Source organism: Crocodylus porosus, unplaced genomic scaffold, assembly GCF_001723895.1.
Source record: "Crocodylus porosus isolate Cpor-Errol unplaced genomic scaffold, CroPor_comp1, whole genome shotgun sequence".
Classification (NCBI taxonomy): Eukaryota; Metazoa; Chordata; order Crocodylia; family Crocodylidae; genus Crocodylus; species Crocodylus porosus.
Window position 1 is genome coordinate 9,254,300 of NW_017728907.1, and position 19,423 is coordinate 9,273,722.

Below are 19,423 nucleotides of genomic sequence, written 5' to 3' on the forward strand. Positions count from 1 at the left end.
GAAGTAAGGGAAGAAAGAAGAGGGACAAAGGTGTAGTAGGTTGTCTCAGGGACAACAGTCCTAGTTTGTTCTTAGTTTTTTGTGGGGAGGAAAGAGAGGGAACAAAGTAAGGAGCTGTATGCACAACAAAGGACCAGCGCTGGGCTTAAGACAGCGTAGGAAGAAAGAACAACATTCTGTTTAACATAGACTAGTTCCAATTTCAACTCCTGATTTCAAAACACTACCATGACTGCAGGTCACAAAGAAGACCCTATTTGGGAATATTTTCAAGAAATTCCTGTGATAATGCGAAAGAGGAACACATGCCAAATATAAAGAGTGTAAAGATGCAAGGCCTGGTAGCCTGAATGAAGCAACATTATGAAAACTGCTTTTCCAAAGGCAATGAACTCAGAAAGGGTGATGTGGACATGTCTGAGCCATCTGGATCAATTGATTAGTAAAACTCGCAATTTTTGAATCATTCTTCTGGACTGTATGCCACATACTGCATACAGTCTGCTAGTAAATGATACATTCACGCCAATGGTGTTAGTTATTTTGGGTGGATTAATTCTCAATCGCAAAAAAATGTGTTCACAAGTTTAGTGGATGTGCTAGTTTGTGGGAGTATTTATCAATTACATATATTTAGTATTACCTATGCACTTCTGAAATGAGTGTTATTGCTTAAATGTAAGCAAATATACAAGCCTTAGGTAAAGACATTCTGGGCAGAATGAAGTTTTAATAGGAATTTATTAATTTTAAAATGGACATTTAAATTTCTTTCAAGCTGGTTTATATTGAGAAAAGAAAAAGACTTAAATGGAAGATAACCTTTATAATTTATTAAATATTTTCCCTATAGAACTGGGTTTGGAAAAGACTACATCATTTAAGCACTGGTTTAAAAAAAACCCCCAAGAAAAACTCTACACAGTTTTCTGCTGTAAGAGGGATCTTTCATTTACAATCTCTCCCTCTTTTTAAATGTAATGCACTGAGTAATACTTAGTGCGAGTGACTTTTTAACCATTGTGTTTCATGGTCCAACTTAGACAGGTAATTATGAACATCCATTACCTGCAATGTCTGCAACTTCATCTACTCATACCACCAGCAGTACTTTAACAAAACATACTTCAGAGGGTAAATTACCTATATTCAAAGAGAAACTTTCTTCATTATGAAGTAAAACCATGGATGAGTTCATAACCAGGACCAAAGTCCAGCAAAACAACAGATTCAAAGATTGCTTGGTTCATCTATGCAATAAAAATTCTCCTTTCATTCTGTTCAGAACATTTCACATGGTTCAATCACTACAACCAGGTTACACTCTACCCAGAAGACCAGATATTGCTGGAAGAAAGTATACGAGAAGGAAATTAAACTGTGTGTAAAAACACACACACTGAAGGGAAAAAATGTTCATTTGAATCTTGATGGATGGATTAATGTACACAATGATTCAGTAACATGTGCTTGTGTGACAACAAAAGATGGGATTGTTTCTCTCTCAAAAACGACTGATACATTGGAAAATGCCCAGATGCCCATACCACATTATATTTAAAAGTAGCAGCAGTAAAAGCTATAACTAACTGTTAGCAAAATTAGAGTGTCATATGCATAGCCCTGTCATAGATAATAGCCAGCTTGCTTCAGCTTCACTGAAAAGAGCTGGGAGATCCAAGTTGAATTCTCCCAAGACGTACAATGGAATTCAGTGATTGACTGCTTCGAGCTACTTATTTACTAGCCTATTCCAATGACTGTCTGTGAAAAAAAATTGAGACCACTATGATAGAAGTATCACAGCCAGAGTAACCAATGATGTATTAAAGAGAAATGTAGGAAATATCCTGAATACACCAAAGCTGAATAAAGGCAGTCCTCAGATTTACGACACAATTGCTTCCTGAAACCTGTGTCTTAAGCTGAAATGTTGCAACTCAGAACAAATTTTCTCATAAGAAACAATGTTATAACTGGGGGATTGGTTCCTGAACCGAGGCCCAATACCCTATTTTAATTAAAAATACCCTAGAATTTTGTACTCGATCATTATAGATGAGTAATATAGCTACACTACATTAGTGTATTTATATTGTAAATAGCAATCATATTGATTTGGAAGGACTACTTTGAGATGACTTTGCTGGACTTTTTAAAAGGCTCTTGGTTGGACTTTTTGAAGGCTTCTTGGCTCAAATCTTCTCAGGAGTCTTGGCTGCAGGTTTTTCTGGAGTCTAGTCTGCTTTCTTAAAGAAAGTGTCCAACAAAATTTGAACAGACGTTCTCTAGGGAGATGGACGACGCAGCGAACTTGTTTGCTGGTGTGGCATCGCATCAGCTCAAGCATTGTAAAGTTTAAACTTGCGTTATGAAGTTGAAATAGGGTGTCAAATTATAAACATTGTAAGTGCAAAATGTTGTAACTCAAAATGCTGCATGCAAGTTGAGAACTGCCTGTACACTAAATCCTATTTTCAAAGCCTTGGACAAACTACAGAAATGATTGCCGCTGAATTGAGGGTGCTCTTGAAATTGGTAAAGAACTTCAAGAAACATTAAAAGCAAGAAATACCCAACAGCAAAGTTAAACACGTTTGTTGAAAATGTTTTAAAGCAAGTCACACCACTGGACTTCTGGAAGTCACTGGTAAAGTACACAGAACAAGAGTTTGTCAAGTACTAAACTAGCTTTTACCAGCAGTATTCTTTAACTGTTTAAAAAAAACAAACCAAAAAAACCCCCCAAAAAACCCAAACCAACACAATTACACACACACACACAAACACACACACACACACACACACACACGGGGAAACAATACTGATCAGCACAAGATTAAAGGAATTTAATATACACAAGTCATAGATTACTGTCCTGCCATGGAAAAAGCAGGAGTTGTATAAAATGTGGCTCCTGATGATAAAAAATTTTCATCTACATGATGTAATAGGTATATTATGTTCCATGGAAAACTGTAGATAACTGGGGAAATACTAGGATACTACAAGTATTATCCAAATAAAGAGGAGGTTTTTTCTAATGGCTAGAAATCCCCATGTTAAGCATTCAAAAACAGCCACGCTTTCAAGTAAAGGTTGAGAAAATGCTTCTACACAGGGGCAGATCCAGCAGCAGTGGAGTGATGCACTTGTACTGTCCTCCAATTCCTGGTCCATCCAAAGTTTAACTGGAAGTGGCAGCAGCATTTCTATTCAGCCAGCAGCAAAGCAATCACTTGACTTCATAGCTCATGATTCTACCTGCTTTTTTCTAAACTCTTCATTCCACAGATATTAACAACCCTCTCCCCTTTTTTTCAAACGGTCTTGATGTTTCACTAATCAAACTATCCTTTCTTCTGCAATTCTGCTGTTTGTTAACTGCTCCTCTAATGTACCTCTTATTTCACAGCCCTGTGGACTTAACTCTAATTAAAAACATTGACTCAGGTGAACATTAACTCAGGTGTGGAAACAACTCTCAGTGAAGTACTGGATGCAGTGTAAAGATGCTCAAGGAGGCCTGATTTTGTTTAATCAATCTGAAAGAGATGTGCATTTAGTTCTAGTAAGTACAGACCTACAGAAACATATTTGGATTATTTTAGCACAGTTGATTGTTTAATACATAATGTAGTATATAGCAAATTAATGCACATTCGAATAAAAGTTTTCCTTTCCTAAATATCAGATTATTTAGTCTGCCCAGAGAAGTAATGGGAATTTCAATGCCTGTAGTTCAAGTCTTGGTTAAAAAGAAAAAAAAGAGAGCACAAATAAGTAAGTGTTCTGATAGAAAAATCTTGCAGGCTTTCTTCATTCATAAACTTCTGTGAGCCTAAACCTCCACAAGCAGATCATTTTGGAGACTTTATAGATGACCATGATCATATAATAAACTGGTGTTATCAAGTAAGTTGTCTGTGACTAGTATTAGCAGCTATGCAAGCAAGTAGTTTTAAATGCTCTTATAATCTTTAATACTGTACGTAAACTTTCCTTTGCGAGTGCTAAAATGATGTTGTTGCTACAACGCTCCAGGAAATTCACAAGAGACAGGAATTCTCATGTGCGATATCTTTTTACTGGACCAAGTACATGGTTGGGATAGGCAGGGACAAGGTTTCATTTTGCTACACTACCCTTCCTCAGCTAACTGAAAGCCTGCCTATCCTATGTCTATCCCAACCACACAGCTGGTATAGTACAAAGATCTTTGGACAAAGTTTTAAACTCAGATGCACATTTCCCACCTCTAATTTTTATAGTTCTGCTCTAGTGCCCTGTTCCTGTTACCACTACAGATTTCTCCATATGTAACAATAGAAGTTTAATGCTGATAGGCAAGGCAGATCAGAACATAAATTTGTACAACAAATGATTGCTCAAGTGGACAATGTTCTTCTTGACATTCCTCTCCCCGAGAATGAAAATTTACTCAGGCACAAAAGGCTCTTAAGCATCTATGTCATTCAAGATCTACAACATGGCCATATGGTGCCATATCCATCTAAAAAGTCCTGCAAAAAACCTAGCAAAAAGTATGGAGGGGATGGTAAGAGAGAGGCCAAACAGATCTACAAAAAACTTGCTAGAATTCGTGACATGGGCAACACGTGGTTTTCATGGAAAACATTCAAGCTTGTTAGAGAAGCTGGGGTCACCCTTTCAGCCTTCCCATGGATTGGGAAGGGGGCTTATCCTTTCTTCGTCTGGGGGAAGGAGAAGGAAGAGGAATGAATGCAACCCAAAAAGGTAACTTTGAAACTCCACCCCCCCCTTTTTTTTTTAACATTAGAAAAAATTCTGCTGCGCTAAAACCAGAAGTTTTGATTAATTAGTTTTAGCAACAAATTTGCAGTGTGCTTTAGAAATGGCTCAGAAAAAAAGAACAAAAAGATACGGAAGAGAAGAGGAAGTCTTCAGAACATCCTGCTCTCAGGAGAACATAAGCTCACTACAAAGAACATAAATACGCAAGCACAATGATAGCAGTGCATTTGTAAGATATCAGTTCTGAGATTTTTCCTCACACTGCTGCATGTTCGAGCCAACCTACCACGTTATCACACTGCTTAATATCTGAGAAATATGTTTCTGGGCATGCTGTGAGAAAGGTTTTTAAGCAGAGTACATCAAAAAATCACTGAGCTGGAAAGACTCCCTGCCAATATTCCTTTGAACTGTGCAGCTTTTCCTCACAACTTCAGCATGGAATAGTTTAATTTGTTATACAGGAAGAACTTAAGTGGCATTAACCCTTTCACAGTCAAGACAGAATAATAATTTTTTTCTTTTTCTTTTTTCACTTATAAAATGACCACTAAGAACTACTATCAGCAGGTTCCAAATACTCAGCTCGTATGGACCACTTTACATGTAGGGAAATAAAAACAAATCAAACCGGAAATGAATCAAACAGTTAAGGCACAATTAAATTTTAAACATATGAGAGTTTTATCATGTTAAGCTCTATTTTATTCCCAAAACAGTAAGATACTTGTTTAAAAGCAAAATTTCCCTTTTTTTCTGGTATACACACACTTGTGGCAAGAAGGCAAGACTCATTGATCAAAACAATTTATACTGCTGTTTATTTAAATGTCCAAACATTTTTTGAAGTGCATATCCAGCTTGATATGCAAATCATTTTTAGATTGTTTCCCACTGCAAGTTCTTATCCCACTAGTATTTGCTCCCAAGATTGGAAGTTACAAAAAGAAATTCATACACATGCATACACCTGAGGGGGGTGTGTGTATGAGATGTATTTTTAAATATAAATACATAGAAAAATAAAATGTATGAACATTTGTAACTACCACTCTCACTCTGAAATATCAGAACAAGCCAATCTTTCATCCCAAATTGATTTAGAGTCACACAAGTGTCTGACAAGGCAAGTCTAACTTTTGGAACAGATTTGGTTATTGATAACATTACTACGGTGACAATACCTCATACTACCTAACCTGGTCAACTGTAGCGTCTCCAAAGGGCATACGTTATAAAGTTTCTTTGTAAAGGATAAGTGATCTACACCCCTGTTAGCAAGATGACAGTCACAGAAGAGTGGGGCTGAAAGGGGTCTCACTAGTTCATCTAGTCCAGTCCTCTGCTTAAGGAAGATCAACCCCCCCCCCCCAACCATTTAAAACCAGTGAAGCTCAACCAATGCACTCATGGGCCAGATCTGGCCTCCAGAGTGACTGGATCCAGCCCAAAGATTACTTGGCCTCATTAACAAAAATCATCTTAGAATCATAGAAGAATTAGGGTTGGAAGGGAGCTCAGGACATCATCTAGTCCAACTCTCTGTTCAAAGCAGGACCATCCTTAACTAGATTATCCCAGCCAGGGCTTTGTCAAGCCAGGCCTTAAAATCCTCCAAGGATGGAGATTGCACTACCCCTCTGGGTAGCCTGTTCCAATGCTTCACCACCTTCCTAGGGGGAAAGTTCTTCCTAGTATCCAACCTAAACTTTCCTTGATGCAACTTGAGACCATTGCTCCTTGTTCTGTCATCTGTCAACACTGAGAATAGTCTGGGTCCATCCTCTTTGAAACCACCCTTCAGGTAGTTGAAGGTTACTATGAAATCCCTTCCATCTTCTCTTCTCCAAACTAAACAAACCCAGTTCCCTCAGCCTCTCTAATTCTTCAAATTTACACCACCTCAATTTAATGTTGGATGAAAGGAATGAATATAAAATTTCCACTTTGACACGACCTGTTTTTTTATTTACTATTTACCATTTCCTATTAACAAATGACTAGTCTTACTATACCTAAAAATAGTACCTTCCACCTCTAATTCTTCCCTCCTCAGTTTATCCATTTGATGGCAATCAGCATATTATAGCTAGTCCCTTGTATATTGTTCTTTCATGCAAAGAAAAGAAAAAATCCCTAAAAATCAGAACTGATGATTTAAGTTGCATCAGCTGCCTATTTAAAAACAACCTTCCCCACCATGCCCTCACCCCACTACTTAGATATTTTCAAAAAGTTAGCTGAATTTCAGCTTGGCCAGACAATCAGCTGGTACATGGATACCCTTAGTCAAACCTGAAGCTATGCAGCATTGACAAATTGCCTGCCAAAATGATTTGGGCACACTAAATAAAATCTAATTCACAAACTTTAGGCCTGGATAAAGGATGCTTTTACAAAAATCACTTTTCAGAGTACTAGTAAATTTAGCTTTTCCTCCCCACTCCACCCCCAAGGCAAGATGAAGTTATTTTCATTCCCAAAATAACTGGTGAAACCAACTTAGTGAATTCCTCATTTCTGTATCCTACAGCTAAAGCTGCTAGGAAAACAACCGACTATCTACCAAATACATATAAAGATTCTGGACACATCTACCAGTGCCTCCACACAACACTCAAAAGACTGCTGCCAAAAAACAAAATAAACCCTGTTAACCCGCTCCCGCTTCATGCAACTGAAACCCAAAGCATCAACACTGCTATCGCCATTCTCTAGATCAGCATCTTTTACATGTTTCAGCAATGGTGGGAGGAGGAAAAGGAGTGCCCCCACAACCTCTTCACTTTCTCATTTTAAGTTTTGAGGAACATGGTGTGGAATCAATGTTGGGCTTATTCTTTGCCAGCAGTCTATGAACAGCATGGAGGCAGTGTAAATGCAATCTTAGGACCCTAAAATGTAACTGGTACAATTTAGGTGCTTATGATCAAGTGAGCAACCCACAGGAACTGCACCTAGCCACACAAACACTAAGACTCTTTAGCTGCCTGTTTTCACCGAAGCGATGGCTTAGGTTTTGGTCTACACTGCAGAAGTTTTACCATCAGAACTAATATGCCACCAACCACATATAAAATGCAATTGTGTTGACAAAAGAGGATTTCTGGTTTAACTTCTGGTTAACTTGAGGTTTAATTTCTGGTTAACTTGAGGTGCCAACATGCACCTTAATGTAATCAAACCATTGGGCACTTCAAATTCTACTGAATATGACCAAAAACATTAATGTCTTGGCAAACCCAGAGTCTGTCTGTCTTTCATACTTTAAATTGTTAGGAATTTTATATAAATCAAGTAACCCTGTTGTTACCTACCCAACCACACTCAAAAGCATGCCCAGTCCATACCAGTAACACTGGTGTTGAACCCCAAAGCACAGCGCTGACAGCCACTTCCACTCAAAAACAATCAGTGGGTGAGAACATAATGATTTTAGTTTCCCAGCTTTTGTGTTACAGTTTGGCAATTAGAGCATAAACTCTGAAAGACTGAGACTTGAATTCAATGACTCTCTCAGGCTAAATGAGATAAAATAAAATAATCACATCTCCCAAGAGAGTACCCTAACCACCAGACTAGAAACTAGGCCAAGCTGGAGACACTTTTCACCTCCCACTATGGAAGTTGGAGACTGCACTGAAAGGAAGAAGGATACCGATCCGCTAGCCCAATGAGGGCACTCCCCTGAAAGGAGGGAGCCCTGGGTTCTGGTCCCCAACACAGTTTATGTATTTAAATGCTGCAAAGAAATGAAAAATATTGCATTTCTCCCTGTTACTGCTCTGTTATTACTACAAATCAAAATGATCTTCCTCACTTAGATCGTTTAAAAGGAGGCAAAAACTGCTTGTTTGCTCTTGATTATACACAAGAGATTATGCCTAGCTCTAACAATAGGACAGTGTCTAGGCAGAAAACACGTGTGCAGCCCCATAACTATTTTTTTTTCCATTTTATTATTTCTTTGAACTACTTCAGGTTTGGAATTAAGCAAGTGACAGGGCTCAGAGTAATGGAAGTTAAGGGGAAAAAAGCTTTCTTATCAGCTTTTCCTGGCTGTGTCAGCAGCCTCCCACCTTACCATTTACAGCTTGTACTAAGTTGTTACCCTTGCATATTCAGTCAAGTTGTTTCTGTTTTGTAGAAGGGGGAGGGAATATGAAGGCTCAGTCCAAAGGCCATTTGAAAAAAACAAACAAAAAAAAATGCTAAAGAGTAAGGGCTAAAGAGCTCAGGAAATAGAGCAGGGCAAGAAGACACAGAAACTAGTATGAAAGTTAACACAAGTAACTCTTTAAAATATTCTTAAAGTCTTCACTTTTTGCAAGTCCTTTCTGTGGACAATAACTAGTGAAAATACTGGAAACAGTATTCTCCTCCACCACACACAAGATATGCAAAGAGTGTATACGTAGCTTCGACCCCTTCCCCCACTCAAACTCTCAATTTGATAACTAATACAGTACCTTGCCTGTGCTTTGCAAAATGGTAGTTCTTGTTCTCCACACTCTCTCCCGGCTGACAATATCTCTGGTTACATCTACCTCTGCATCAACAAAACTTCTCTGCTTAAGGGCAGTTATATCATCATCCAGATCTGTCTTGATAGTAGATCTTTTCTTCGCCATAATTTTTGCTTTGATAGCAGCAATTTTTTCCACCGACATGGCTTCAGACAAAGATCTAAACCAGGAAGAGTATCAGAAAACACTAAGTCCAGGTACAAATTAGTTATTTAAGTTTTGTATTCTGAGAGTACATGATTACTTCCTAAATTCTTAGTAGTCTGCAGTAGTAGTAGTTTAAAGGCCATCATAGATTCTACAGTCACTAGAGTTGGATCTAGATGTAGACTTTTGGTTGGATCTCTGCATTGAATTTCTTAACATTAGAACTACTTTGTAGGTATGATTAAAATACAAGTATTTTAATCACAATAATAAGAAAATTAAAACAGGCCCATATTTGTAAAAATTTATAATTCTAGGTCTAAACTCTTCCCTAAATGTACTGTGTTGTATAAGGCTGTCCTTCTGCTGCCCACAAATGGTTGCAGTTCTCTGGCCATTCAAAACATCAGCTACTGCCACGACTAGAAATTTAGTAGCATTTCTGGTTGTCAGCTAAGAAGTGGGTCAACATTACCAATTTAAGTGATACAAGACATAGCCAGATGGTATTAACTCTGTTACTATCAACCTGTGCTTTATTTAAAATAGTTTTTCTTGATCCAAGATGGTGGGTGGGTGTGGGGGGGGGGGTGCGTGTGTGCGTGTGTGCGTGCCCATTTCAATAAGAATAAAATGAAACTTCACTGCCTAACGGCCAACTCCACCATTTCAGATACATAACTTCGGGACTGAAAAAGACTATACTTTTAGAAGTCAGTTTGTTGATAGCATACCACCATACTACCAGGGCTATTAGCAGTTGACTGATTAGCTCCCCTGCTTGTGGAGGGCTTTTTAATAGTCAGTTTTGGGGCTGCTCTTGAAAGTAAGGGAAACTCATCAGTTTCATAAGTGTTTCCCCTGCCATTTTCAAGGGTTCTAACAATCTGGACAGGGATGATTAGACACGTTGAAAGTAAGGGGCTCTAGTCACTTTTACAGCTGCTAATAACACAGCACCAACATTGTAAGCAGTTCTCATGACATGCTATGCTCCTGGCAGCCTTAAACCTGACTAGTGCCCTTTATCTTCAAAGCTTCTAATCATCCCTGTCCAAATTGCTATAAGAAACCTTAGAAGTAGAAGGATAACAGTTGTGAAACAGATTTGCTCCTCTCACTTTCAAGGCTTCTCTGACACAGTAAAAGGAAGTACAATTAGGTTCAATTAGTCAGAATGTTACAAAGTATACAGTGGAGATAGCAGAAATGTTATATATTAAGTACTTTATGCCCTTACCTGTATATAGACAATCTACTTCTTACAATATATAACAAACTGGGCCTGGTCTTGTGTTAAATTAATTTTATGCAAATATATTTTATGAATGGAATAATAATTCAAATCAAGTCAAAATAATTTTATGAATGGAAAGCTGCACTTATGTAATAAACACATAAGAATATAGTATACTACCCTTGTCAAGGTGAATTGCATAATAAAATGAACTCCAGGTTAGGCACACACTTGGGTACCTAACCCAATCTGCATTTTAATCAATGAACATGTGATTAATATTTCTGAAACTAACCTACTTAAGACTTTTTTGGTTTCCCATATTTAAATATCCGAACAGGCATACATACAGACACCTTTTAATACTGAAGATGACCTTCTAAAACTGCAGGTGATTTCATACCCATAAAAATTAGTCAAAAAGTACAAGATGAATGCATTTGCAAATTCTCACTGCTCTGAGGCTATCAGAGCTTCAGGCACAGCTTGAACTTCAGTAGCATAATATAATTTGGGGGGTAGGGAAAAAAAAAAAAAAGAGAGAAAGGGAAATATATTAACAAGTGTCAGATGTAGAAATGAGGAATCTTTTCATTATTAGTTTGCCTTTAAGCACATATAGTGGATCTGCCACCAGCATACGTACAAAGGAGTGAGCCAAAAAGCATATTATGGATGTAGACATTAATCATTTTTTCTTTTTTACAATTACAGTTAACATGGCTAAGAAAGCACTTGCACAGTGACCAAGTGGTGAGTACTTTTTCCCCAGGGAAAGGGGAAGTACTGCACTGCTTACACATGCATGGACATTTCCCCAAAACTGGGCTAATTACCTTAATGTTTTACTTAAATAGTCCTATCAGCATCTAATAGGAAGCTATGATAATTTGTATTATTTGTATGTGACATACTGTTCTATAGGTAGACAAGGTTCTTTCGGTAAATCTGATATCTTTTATTAGACCAATGGACCAACTAGTTGCTCTAATAATATCAGATTTACCCAAAGAACCTCGTCTGCCCAGACAAAGGATGAAGTTTTTCTTGTTTTCTTGAATAGGATGAGAAAAATAATGGAAAACAGAGCTGGGTAGGAATGTCATTTAAACATGACATACAGAGAGGAGTGTCAGGTTCAGAACATCAAGTCAGGCACGGTGCCCCAAAGTCTGGGGGAAAAGAAGGGACATCAACTAGATAACCTGGAGGAATCAACTATAAACAGCAAATGCATATGAGCAGTGAGTTTGACTAATGAGAATACCAAAGGGATTTAAGTTATAAGGTAGTTTTAGGCTGGGGGTGGTCAAAGAACAGGTTAGGGACTATTTAGAAAAGCTAGACATGTACAAGTCCATGAGGCCAGATGGGACACAGCTGAGCTTGCTGATGTTGGCCGATGTGACTGATTCCATAAGCGGCACAGTGGCAGACAAGCCCAGGGCGCTTAGTAAAGGGAGGGGCAGGAATGGGGGAAGTGGCAAGGTCCTGGCAGGATGCTCCTGCCAAAAGGTGCTGTCAGGTGTCATTGCCAAGACTACCTTAACCCTGGTCCTGCAGCCAAATTCAGGGCTTATGACAACTACAAGAATGCCATTTTTTCAGAAATGGCAGGCCCCTTTATTTTGCAAACTAGGGGTAAGCACCCTATACTAGAGGTGCACCAATACATCAGTCCATGTCATATTGACACCAGTAAAAGGAAAATTGACATTATTGGCAATCAGCTTTTTGGCTGATGTGGCCAATGATGTCACCAACAAATAAAAGTTAGACTAGATTTTGCATCTAGAATATTTCCTGAACAACAGCCAAACTATAGGGAAAGGCTTCGGGCTCTGAGGCCACCCAGACAGTGGTATATCATAGCTGGCATTATGACAGTCAGGGTCTTTACCACATTGTTTACTCTTTGGAAGAGAGTTATATTTGATAGGAAAACTGCATTTTTCCCCTAAAAGAAACTGTTTGTTCTACTTTGGGTGGTGCTCAGTATGACACTCTGCTGTATCCGAGTACCTCTCAAACAAGTTAGCTTCTTTACATAGCACCAGAATAGAAAGGGTTATCCCCAGTTCAGAGATGGGCATTGAGAAAGGAATTAAAGTGACTTTCATGCAAGAAGTCTGAGGAAGACTACTTAGTTTGAGTCCACAGCCTTACTAAGCCCATTCTCTAGCCTGTTTTTTATTTAAAAAAACCAGAACATACTTAAGTGTGCAATTCTGACATCCTCTGGTAGTAATTAAACAGACCATTATACAAGTTTTGGTCCACTAACTAGGGTTGCCCCAACTGTAGTTCCAAACTTTTAAAGCCTTAGTCTAAAGAAGCTTAGGGGAAAAAAGGGACTTTTGTATCTTGATTACCTTCTGCTTCACACAAAAGCACCCAGAATCACTTACGTTAACAATTACTCCATGAATGCAATAAGTTCTTACCTAATCTGCTCTGTCTGCACAATACCTTCTTTATGCCCCTCCAACCGAGCAGCCAGTCGCTCCTTGTCAAGACGCACACACTCTTCATCCTAATAGCAACAGTAATATTTATTAATAAAGCAACTTCTGTAGAATTTCTCTTCTCTTTAATAAAGCAAATAAAATTTAACTTTACAGAAACTGTCAAGTTCAGCCTTGTGAGACTAAAGAATTCCTTTTGTATTCTAATATTGGGGCTGATCAAGAGATTACTGAAAATTCATTCCTGAAAACTGTAGTGGGTAGTTCAGTTACCAAAACAAAATGAACCAAAAAAAAAAAAAAAAAAAAAATTACAGGTCACCTTTCAAAAAGGTGGCAGTGTTAATTTTAAGTTGACCAACAACAAAGCTAAATCCTCTGACTGACTGAACTTGGCTGGGGGGTCTGTAGTAAAAGGAGACAGTATATGCGGATTTATGCCATTTTACCACAGATCCTTGGTCAGGGGGACAATATAGAACAAGTTGAGGTCAGTTTGGCCCCCAGAAAAAAAATTTCAAATTTGTTCAAAGATGCATCTAGGTGCCTACAGACTTAAGAATCCATTTAAGCAGTTAGTGATAACGGAGTTAGGTAAAGCCAGCCACATTCCACATATCAGACAGAAAACTTGGATAGCTGATTGAACAGGTTCTACTGGAGTTTCTGGGCATTTTTACACTTACATATGCCACAGCACCAGACGCTTTGAAAAGCACCCTGCACTGTGATGAATAGAATTATGCAAACAACAAAATGCGCAACAGCGAGCAAAAAATTGCAGTGGTCCAGTTCTGAAATAAAACACATTAGTTCAAAAGTGCACCACTGCCATTTTCTGCACACTGATGTGCATTTTGCACTTCTACAACTGCAAGTGATGCACCACGGTGTGCTTCAACTGGCATGCAAAGCAGCCTCTATTAATCGAAACTCCTCTGACATGCCAGATCTCCAGTGTGTTGCAGCGTGAAAAAATATGTGCATGAGCCCTATGGGCTCAATCTTCTGTACTGTGATTGCTCAAGACATCTTTCATGGCCATTCACAACAACCTCTAGTAATTCTCCAGATCCTGACCAGAAGAGGTGCATATAAGATCTGCAAGTTCAGTGAAGCATAGCAGAATCACAACTAGGAGGGAACTTGTAAGTCAGCTCACAACTGATATCCACCCTTGTACCAGAGGAGTAAAGCCTTTGCAAACTTTCTACAGATTCTATTGTCCTTATAGTACAAATGATGCCACTATGAAATTCTGCAAATGAAGGAAATGTGCATATATGCAAGGACTAGAGTTCCTTCAGTAAATGTTGAGATTCTACTTCACTGACATGTGCATAACAAACGCTGTAATGACAAAGACGTGAGAGGAAAAAAAAGTCAGTTCTTGTCATAGAATCACAACCATGGCAACTACCAACTAAATGGCTGAAAGGAATATATTCTATTTTAGCAATTAATTTAATGATATACTTAAGCCTCACACCAACATATGGGGACTGAAAGCCCATATATCGTTTCCAAGAGAGTAGAACAGCAGGTGAACCAAGCACAAGGAAGAACCATTTATAAAGAATGGAAGACTGACATGTAATATAATATTCCAAAATAACGAATGGGAGAAAAAGTTATAGTGGGCAGATGTTAGAAATGGATTATGTTCAACTCTACTCTCTCCTAGTTTCCCATAAATACTATTTGAATTCCAATCTTGCAGCACCAGATTTCCAATCTAAGCAGACCAGATGTGCATGATCAAGGAGGGTGCATACTGCATTATTTCTCCTCTCACATAGATATAAGAATGTCAAACCACAGACTTTGACATTGAAATCCAAAGCAAAAGCTGAAATTCTCACTAAGCATCAGACTACAAACTCCCAATTATATTGATGTTGTGAAGTTACCTACAGAAAAGACTGCTTCTGAATTACTAATATCAACAGATACAGAAAATATAACTATCCCACAGATGGACAAATTACTTTCATTACCTCTATTCTTGGTTTCTTTGCTTCTGCTAATATTTCATCAGCTGCTCTTTTAACTACAAAAAAAATAGGTAGTTAAATATGTAGGACACTGAAAGACTTTCATAAAAGTTTACGCCAAGGCTATTTAGTAGTTAAAACCATACCTTGTGTGGATCGCTGAAGGCCAATTTCAAGTGGAGCACTTCTGTCTATGCTCGATGATGTAGCTAAGATTCAAACAAAGTTTTATATAAGCATCTGAAGTTCACTAAGAGAAGATGCACACAATGCCATAACCCAGAAAAAAACCTCTGCTAGCTCATTTAAATTTGTAAAACATCAAACTGAAGTTTCATTTGAAGTGAAACAGGGGCCCTATTATACACACGCACACACACATATACAGGTATTTTTGTAACAGAGTCCCCCTCCAGGGGTGCCAATGATGCCCCTGGGTTCCCCTCAGCCCCTGTCAATGTCCTTTCCTTGGGCAATCTCCATTTCTCCTTGTCTGCCATGCCTTGATGAAATAATTTTCAAAAAAAAAAAGGAAGCTACCCCAGGGCTTCCAAGTCAGATCTCCTCATGAGTGCCAGCATCATTGCTCATTACCTTAGGAGCTAATTACATGGGCTTCATCCCCACCCCGCCACCGTACCCATGCCTCATAGATGTCACATATACTAATCAAATCATAACCACAGCTATGAGCTATGGGCTTCTGGCCCCCTTGGTCTCCAGCTGTGGCCCTCCAAGCCTTCTCCTTCGACCAGGGGTAGGCAAAATGTGGCCTGCAGGACAGATGCAGCCCACCAGGCCATTCTATCCAGCCTCTGGGGCCTCTAAAAAATTTAGAAAATTATGATTTATCTGCCCTGGGCTGCCTGTCATGCAGCCCTCAATGGCTTGCCAAAACGCAGTAAGAAGCCCTCTGCCCAAAAGACTTGCCGACCTCTGCCTTACACCATGGCCCTGCTCCTAAGCCAGTTGAGACGTATGGGCTCTCCAGCCCCATGTCTCCAGCTATGATCCTTCATGGAGTCTGACCCTAGTCAGCCCTTTCTGAGCCCTGACCCCAGTCACTCCTAAGCCAATGAGACCTACAGGCACCGTGGCTGTACCTGCTCCACAGGCCACAAATACACTTCAAAACAGAGAGCTTCAAACTCAACGTACAACAAAAACAAACAAACAAAAAACACAAAACACTCCAAGAAAAAAAGTAAATGCAGCACTCAAAAACAATCAATATACACCTTTCTTTTACCTGCAGATATACGAAATATTTTAAAGTATTTCTCTTTTATGTCTATGTGTAACTCCATTTTAGAAACAGCAAGGGGAAAAAAAACCCAGTCAAACTGGCATGCAATGCATTATATTCTAGTACACTGAAGCATTTATACCACACACCTATGACACCAAATGGAGAGCTACTAATTAGGCTCTTCTGGGTCGTCTATTTTTTAAAGACGACATACACAGTGCATTCCTAACCAACACAGCACCATGAACATCAGAAGTTGTAAGCTCAGTTGTCAAGGTTTGTGTAATGGCCCAACTGCTATCAGGGATCCTGGTTTTCTCCATTTATAAATGGCAAATTCTGCAATTAAAGCCCACATTTTTCCTTGACTAAAATGGAACGCCACCATACACATATATGTATATGCATACATATTAATTGAACACAATGTTTTATTGATATCTTTACAATTTTAAAGCAACTTGAAAGCCTACCAGTGCCTAAATCATTATAACAAAATAAATTATAAATATATATTTTGATGCTTGATTTGGGGTTTTTGTTTTATTTGGGTTTGGGGTTGTTGTTTTGGTTTGGGTTTTTTTTGGGGGGGGGGGGGCATTGTTTTGTTCGTTTTTTATCATGGAAAAAAATCAGAGCTCTTTCTGCCCCCTTTGCTCACCAGGATGCAGGTCAGGTTGTGGCCAGACTCCCCTCGCTGCTTTGTGGCACTGAGCAGCACTGATATGCTGACATCTTGCTCCTAGCCCTGCGGGTGCCTCTCACTCTCGACCCACAGCCCCCAGTGTGACAGAGGTGTGGGCACAGGTGACGTGGCAGAGGGGGTGGGGGGAACATGTGCCCCCCTGAGATCTCTGCACCCAAAGGAGAGCGTGCGACTGCAGCCACGCCAGACTAGCTCCAAGCAGGAGGCGCCAGCTGGCTGGCAGGACCCATCACAGAAGGGCATGCCATGCCACCGTGGTGAGTCATGGTAGCAGCAGTGGTGCAGAATTGTGCCCCTCAAGCTTCCAGGTGGGCAGGGGGTGCCTCACTTTGGTGGCCATGGTGGTGTGGCACTCCTTCCCATTCTGGTCCCACCCGCTGGGCTGCAGAGGCAACTCCTGCCCAGAGCTGGTCCAGGCCAACTGCAGCCCTGGGGGTCTGCTGTGGGTGCAGACATCTTGGAGGACACATGCCCACTCGGCACATCATCTGTGCTCCCCGCTGCCCCAACATCACCTGTGCCCCCTTCCCTCTCTCAGACTTACCTGAAAGGAGCTGCAGGAACTGCTCTCCACCACTACCTCACTGCCACATGCATGCACATGGCACCCCCTGACCTGTGTCCCACTCCCCGCAGCCCCAAGCAGTCCTCTGCAGGCTGGGCTTCTGGCAGCCCACATAGGGAAGCCTGCAGTCTCCCGCATTTTTCTCCATCCCTGATTTTCTCCATTAAAAGGATAAAAATCTGCATTTTCCTGCAGATCCTTGCTAATGACAGTGTTGAGTGAAGCTTTAGAACAAAGAGGTGGAAGAAAATCTGGGAGATCACTTGATCAGGCTGGACTCATTCAGTTCCATTCATCAGATTTAACACCCTCCCACATGCTTTAAAATATGAGACCATGAAATGCACTATATAGTTATATTAAAGAAAGAACTTTGCTCACATGTTTCGCCATTTAGGTATGCAAGCAGATCTTTCCTGTCAGGTCTTCGTACCACAGGAATGTTTTCAGTCTGGGAAAGAAAAAAAAAAATTGCAATTATTGGTGAGCAAATACTGGCCAGAGTAGTCTACCTCAGTACAAACGCAAAAATATCATGATATGTATGAAGCTAAATGTGAAGCCTCTTAAAACAAAACCCAAAGATTAAAAAGCTATTCTACAGTTTAGTAACAAATACCTGTTGAAGACTGAGGGAACATGACAACTTACTAGTAATTTTAGAATCACGTGCAAACAATTTGTGAGAAACTTCCTGGCAATGTAAGACAAGAGAGAACCACACATTTGTAATCTACATCCAAAGTCTTTTCTCTCATTGTTTGCCCCAGGGATCCTATGTCAGAAAAAAGGATCGATGGCAATTTTGTTAAAAATATTTCAACTTAAGCATTTTGCACATGAAATGGATAGACTGTGTAAAATCATCAGGGAGCAAGTTAGTTCATAAAAAGTAAAGAAGCAAGACTTCTCTCCTGGCATGGTTCCTTGCACAATGAAACAGCAAGCTGCATGTTAGACCAGAACAAGAGGTTATTAGGTCTCTTCCCCAGCCCACCCAAACACTTTCAAAACAAAGAAAACCAGTGGTTCCATGTCATACAGAGTTGTAAGCGCTACAGGAATGTTCTATAAATGCCATAAAATAAAGTGCCAGATAATTATTAAACTCTGCTGGACACACATTATTGAACATTTCACTGCATGTATAACTTGGATTTCTTTTTTTTTTTTACCTACCAAAAATACTGTAGAAAAATTTAGTTTTCCTTAGCCCCAAAAGTTGTCACCACTACTCCCTCCCCCAAGCCAAAAAAAAAGTTTTCACCACTCTGGGGAAAACAGGGGAAGAGGGAGGAAATATTTCTTAACATGAAATAAAAATACTTCATTTTCATCATGAGCATTTTTATTTGAAAAAAAAATCTAAAATAAGAGGTAAGATCTAGGGCACTTTCCAAAAAGCCACTGAGAAAGAAACATACGCTAATAGTGCCCCCTGCTACTTAAGAGCCCAGTCAGTGGTAAGGATGTGTGCTATGGTAAGGCAGACTGAGGTACCAACAGCTTCTCTGTTTGGGTGGATTAGGCTCTCATATCCTACCTGCCTGGAGAATGACTGAACCCAACCAAGTTATGGCATAAGTTGGGGGGAGTTCTCAATCTACCCAAGGCAAGCTGCTTCACTTGTGTAAAACGTTAATTGGAGCAGGGACAAAAACTCAGGTATCAGACCTCTCAGATGATTACCCAGACCAGGAGTCTAGAGTTATTCACAGTCAAATATTCAAATCTGGCCAAACTGAGCAAGAATGACTC

At 39.6% G+C, this 19,423-nt stretch overlaps 1 protein-coding gene across 1 annotated transcript in view; it reads right to left on the reverse strand.

Annotated features, from left to right (window-relative positions):
• CDC73 (cell division cycle 73) overlaps positions 1–19,423 on the reverse strand; it is a 157,576-nt gene that overhangs the window by 127,335 nt on the left and 10,818 nt on the right. The window contains exons 3-7 of the mRNA XM_019530705.1: positions 18,047–18,116; positions 15,292–15,354; positions 15,149–15,201; positions 13,131–13,219; positions 9,246–9,462 (exon numbers count right to left, since the gene is read on the reverse strand). Coding sequence (XP_019386250.1) covers positions 9,246–9,462; positions 13,131–13,219; positions 15,149–15,201; positions 15,292–15,354; positions 18,047–18,116 — 492 coding nt within the window. The remainder of the gene's footprint in view (positions 1–9,245; positions 9,463–13,130; positions 13,220–15,148; positions 15,202–15,291; positions 15,355–18,046; positions 18,117–19,423) is intronic.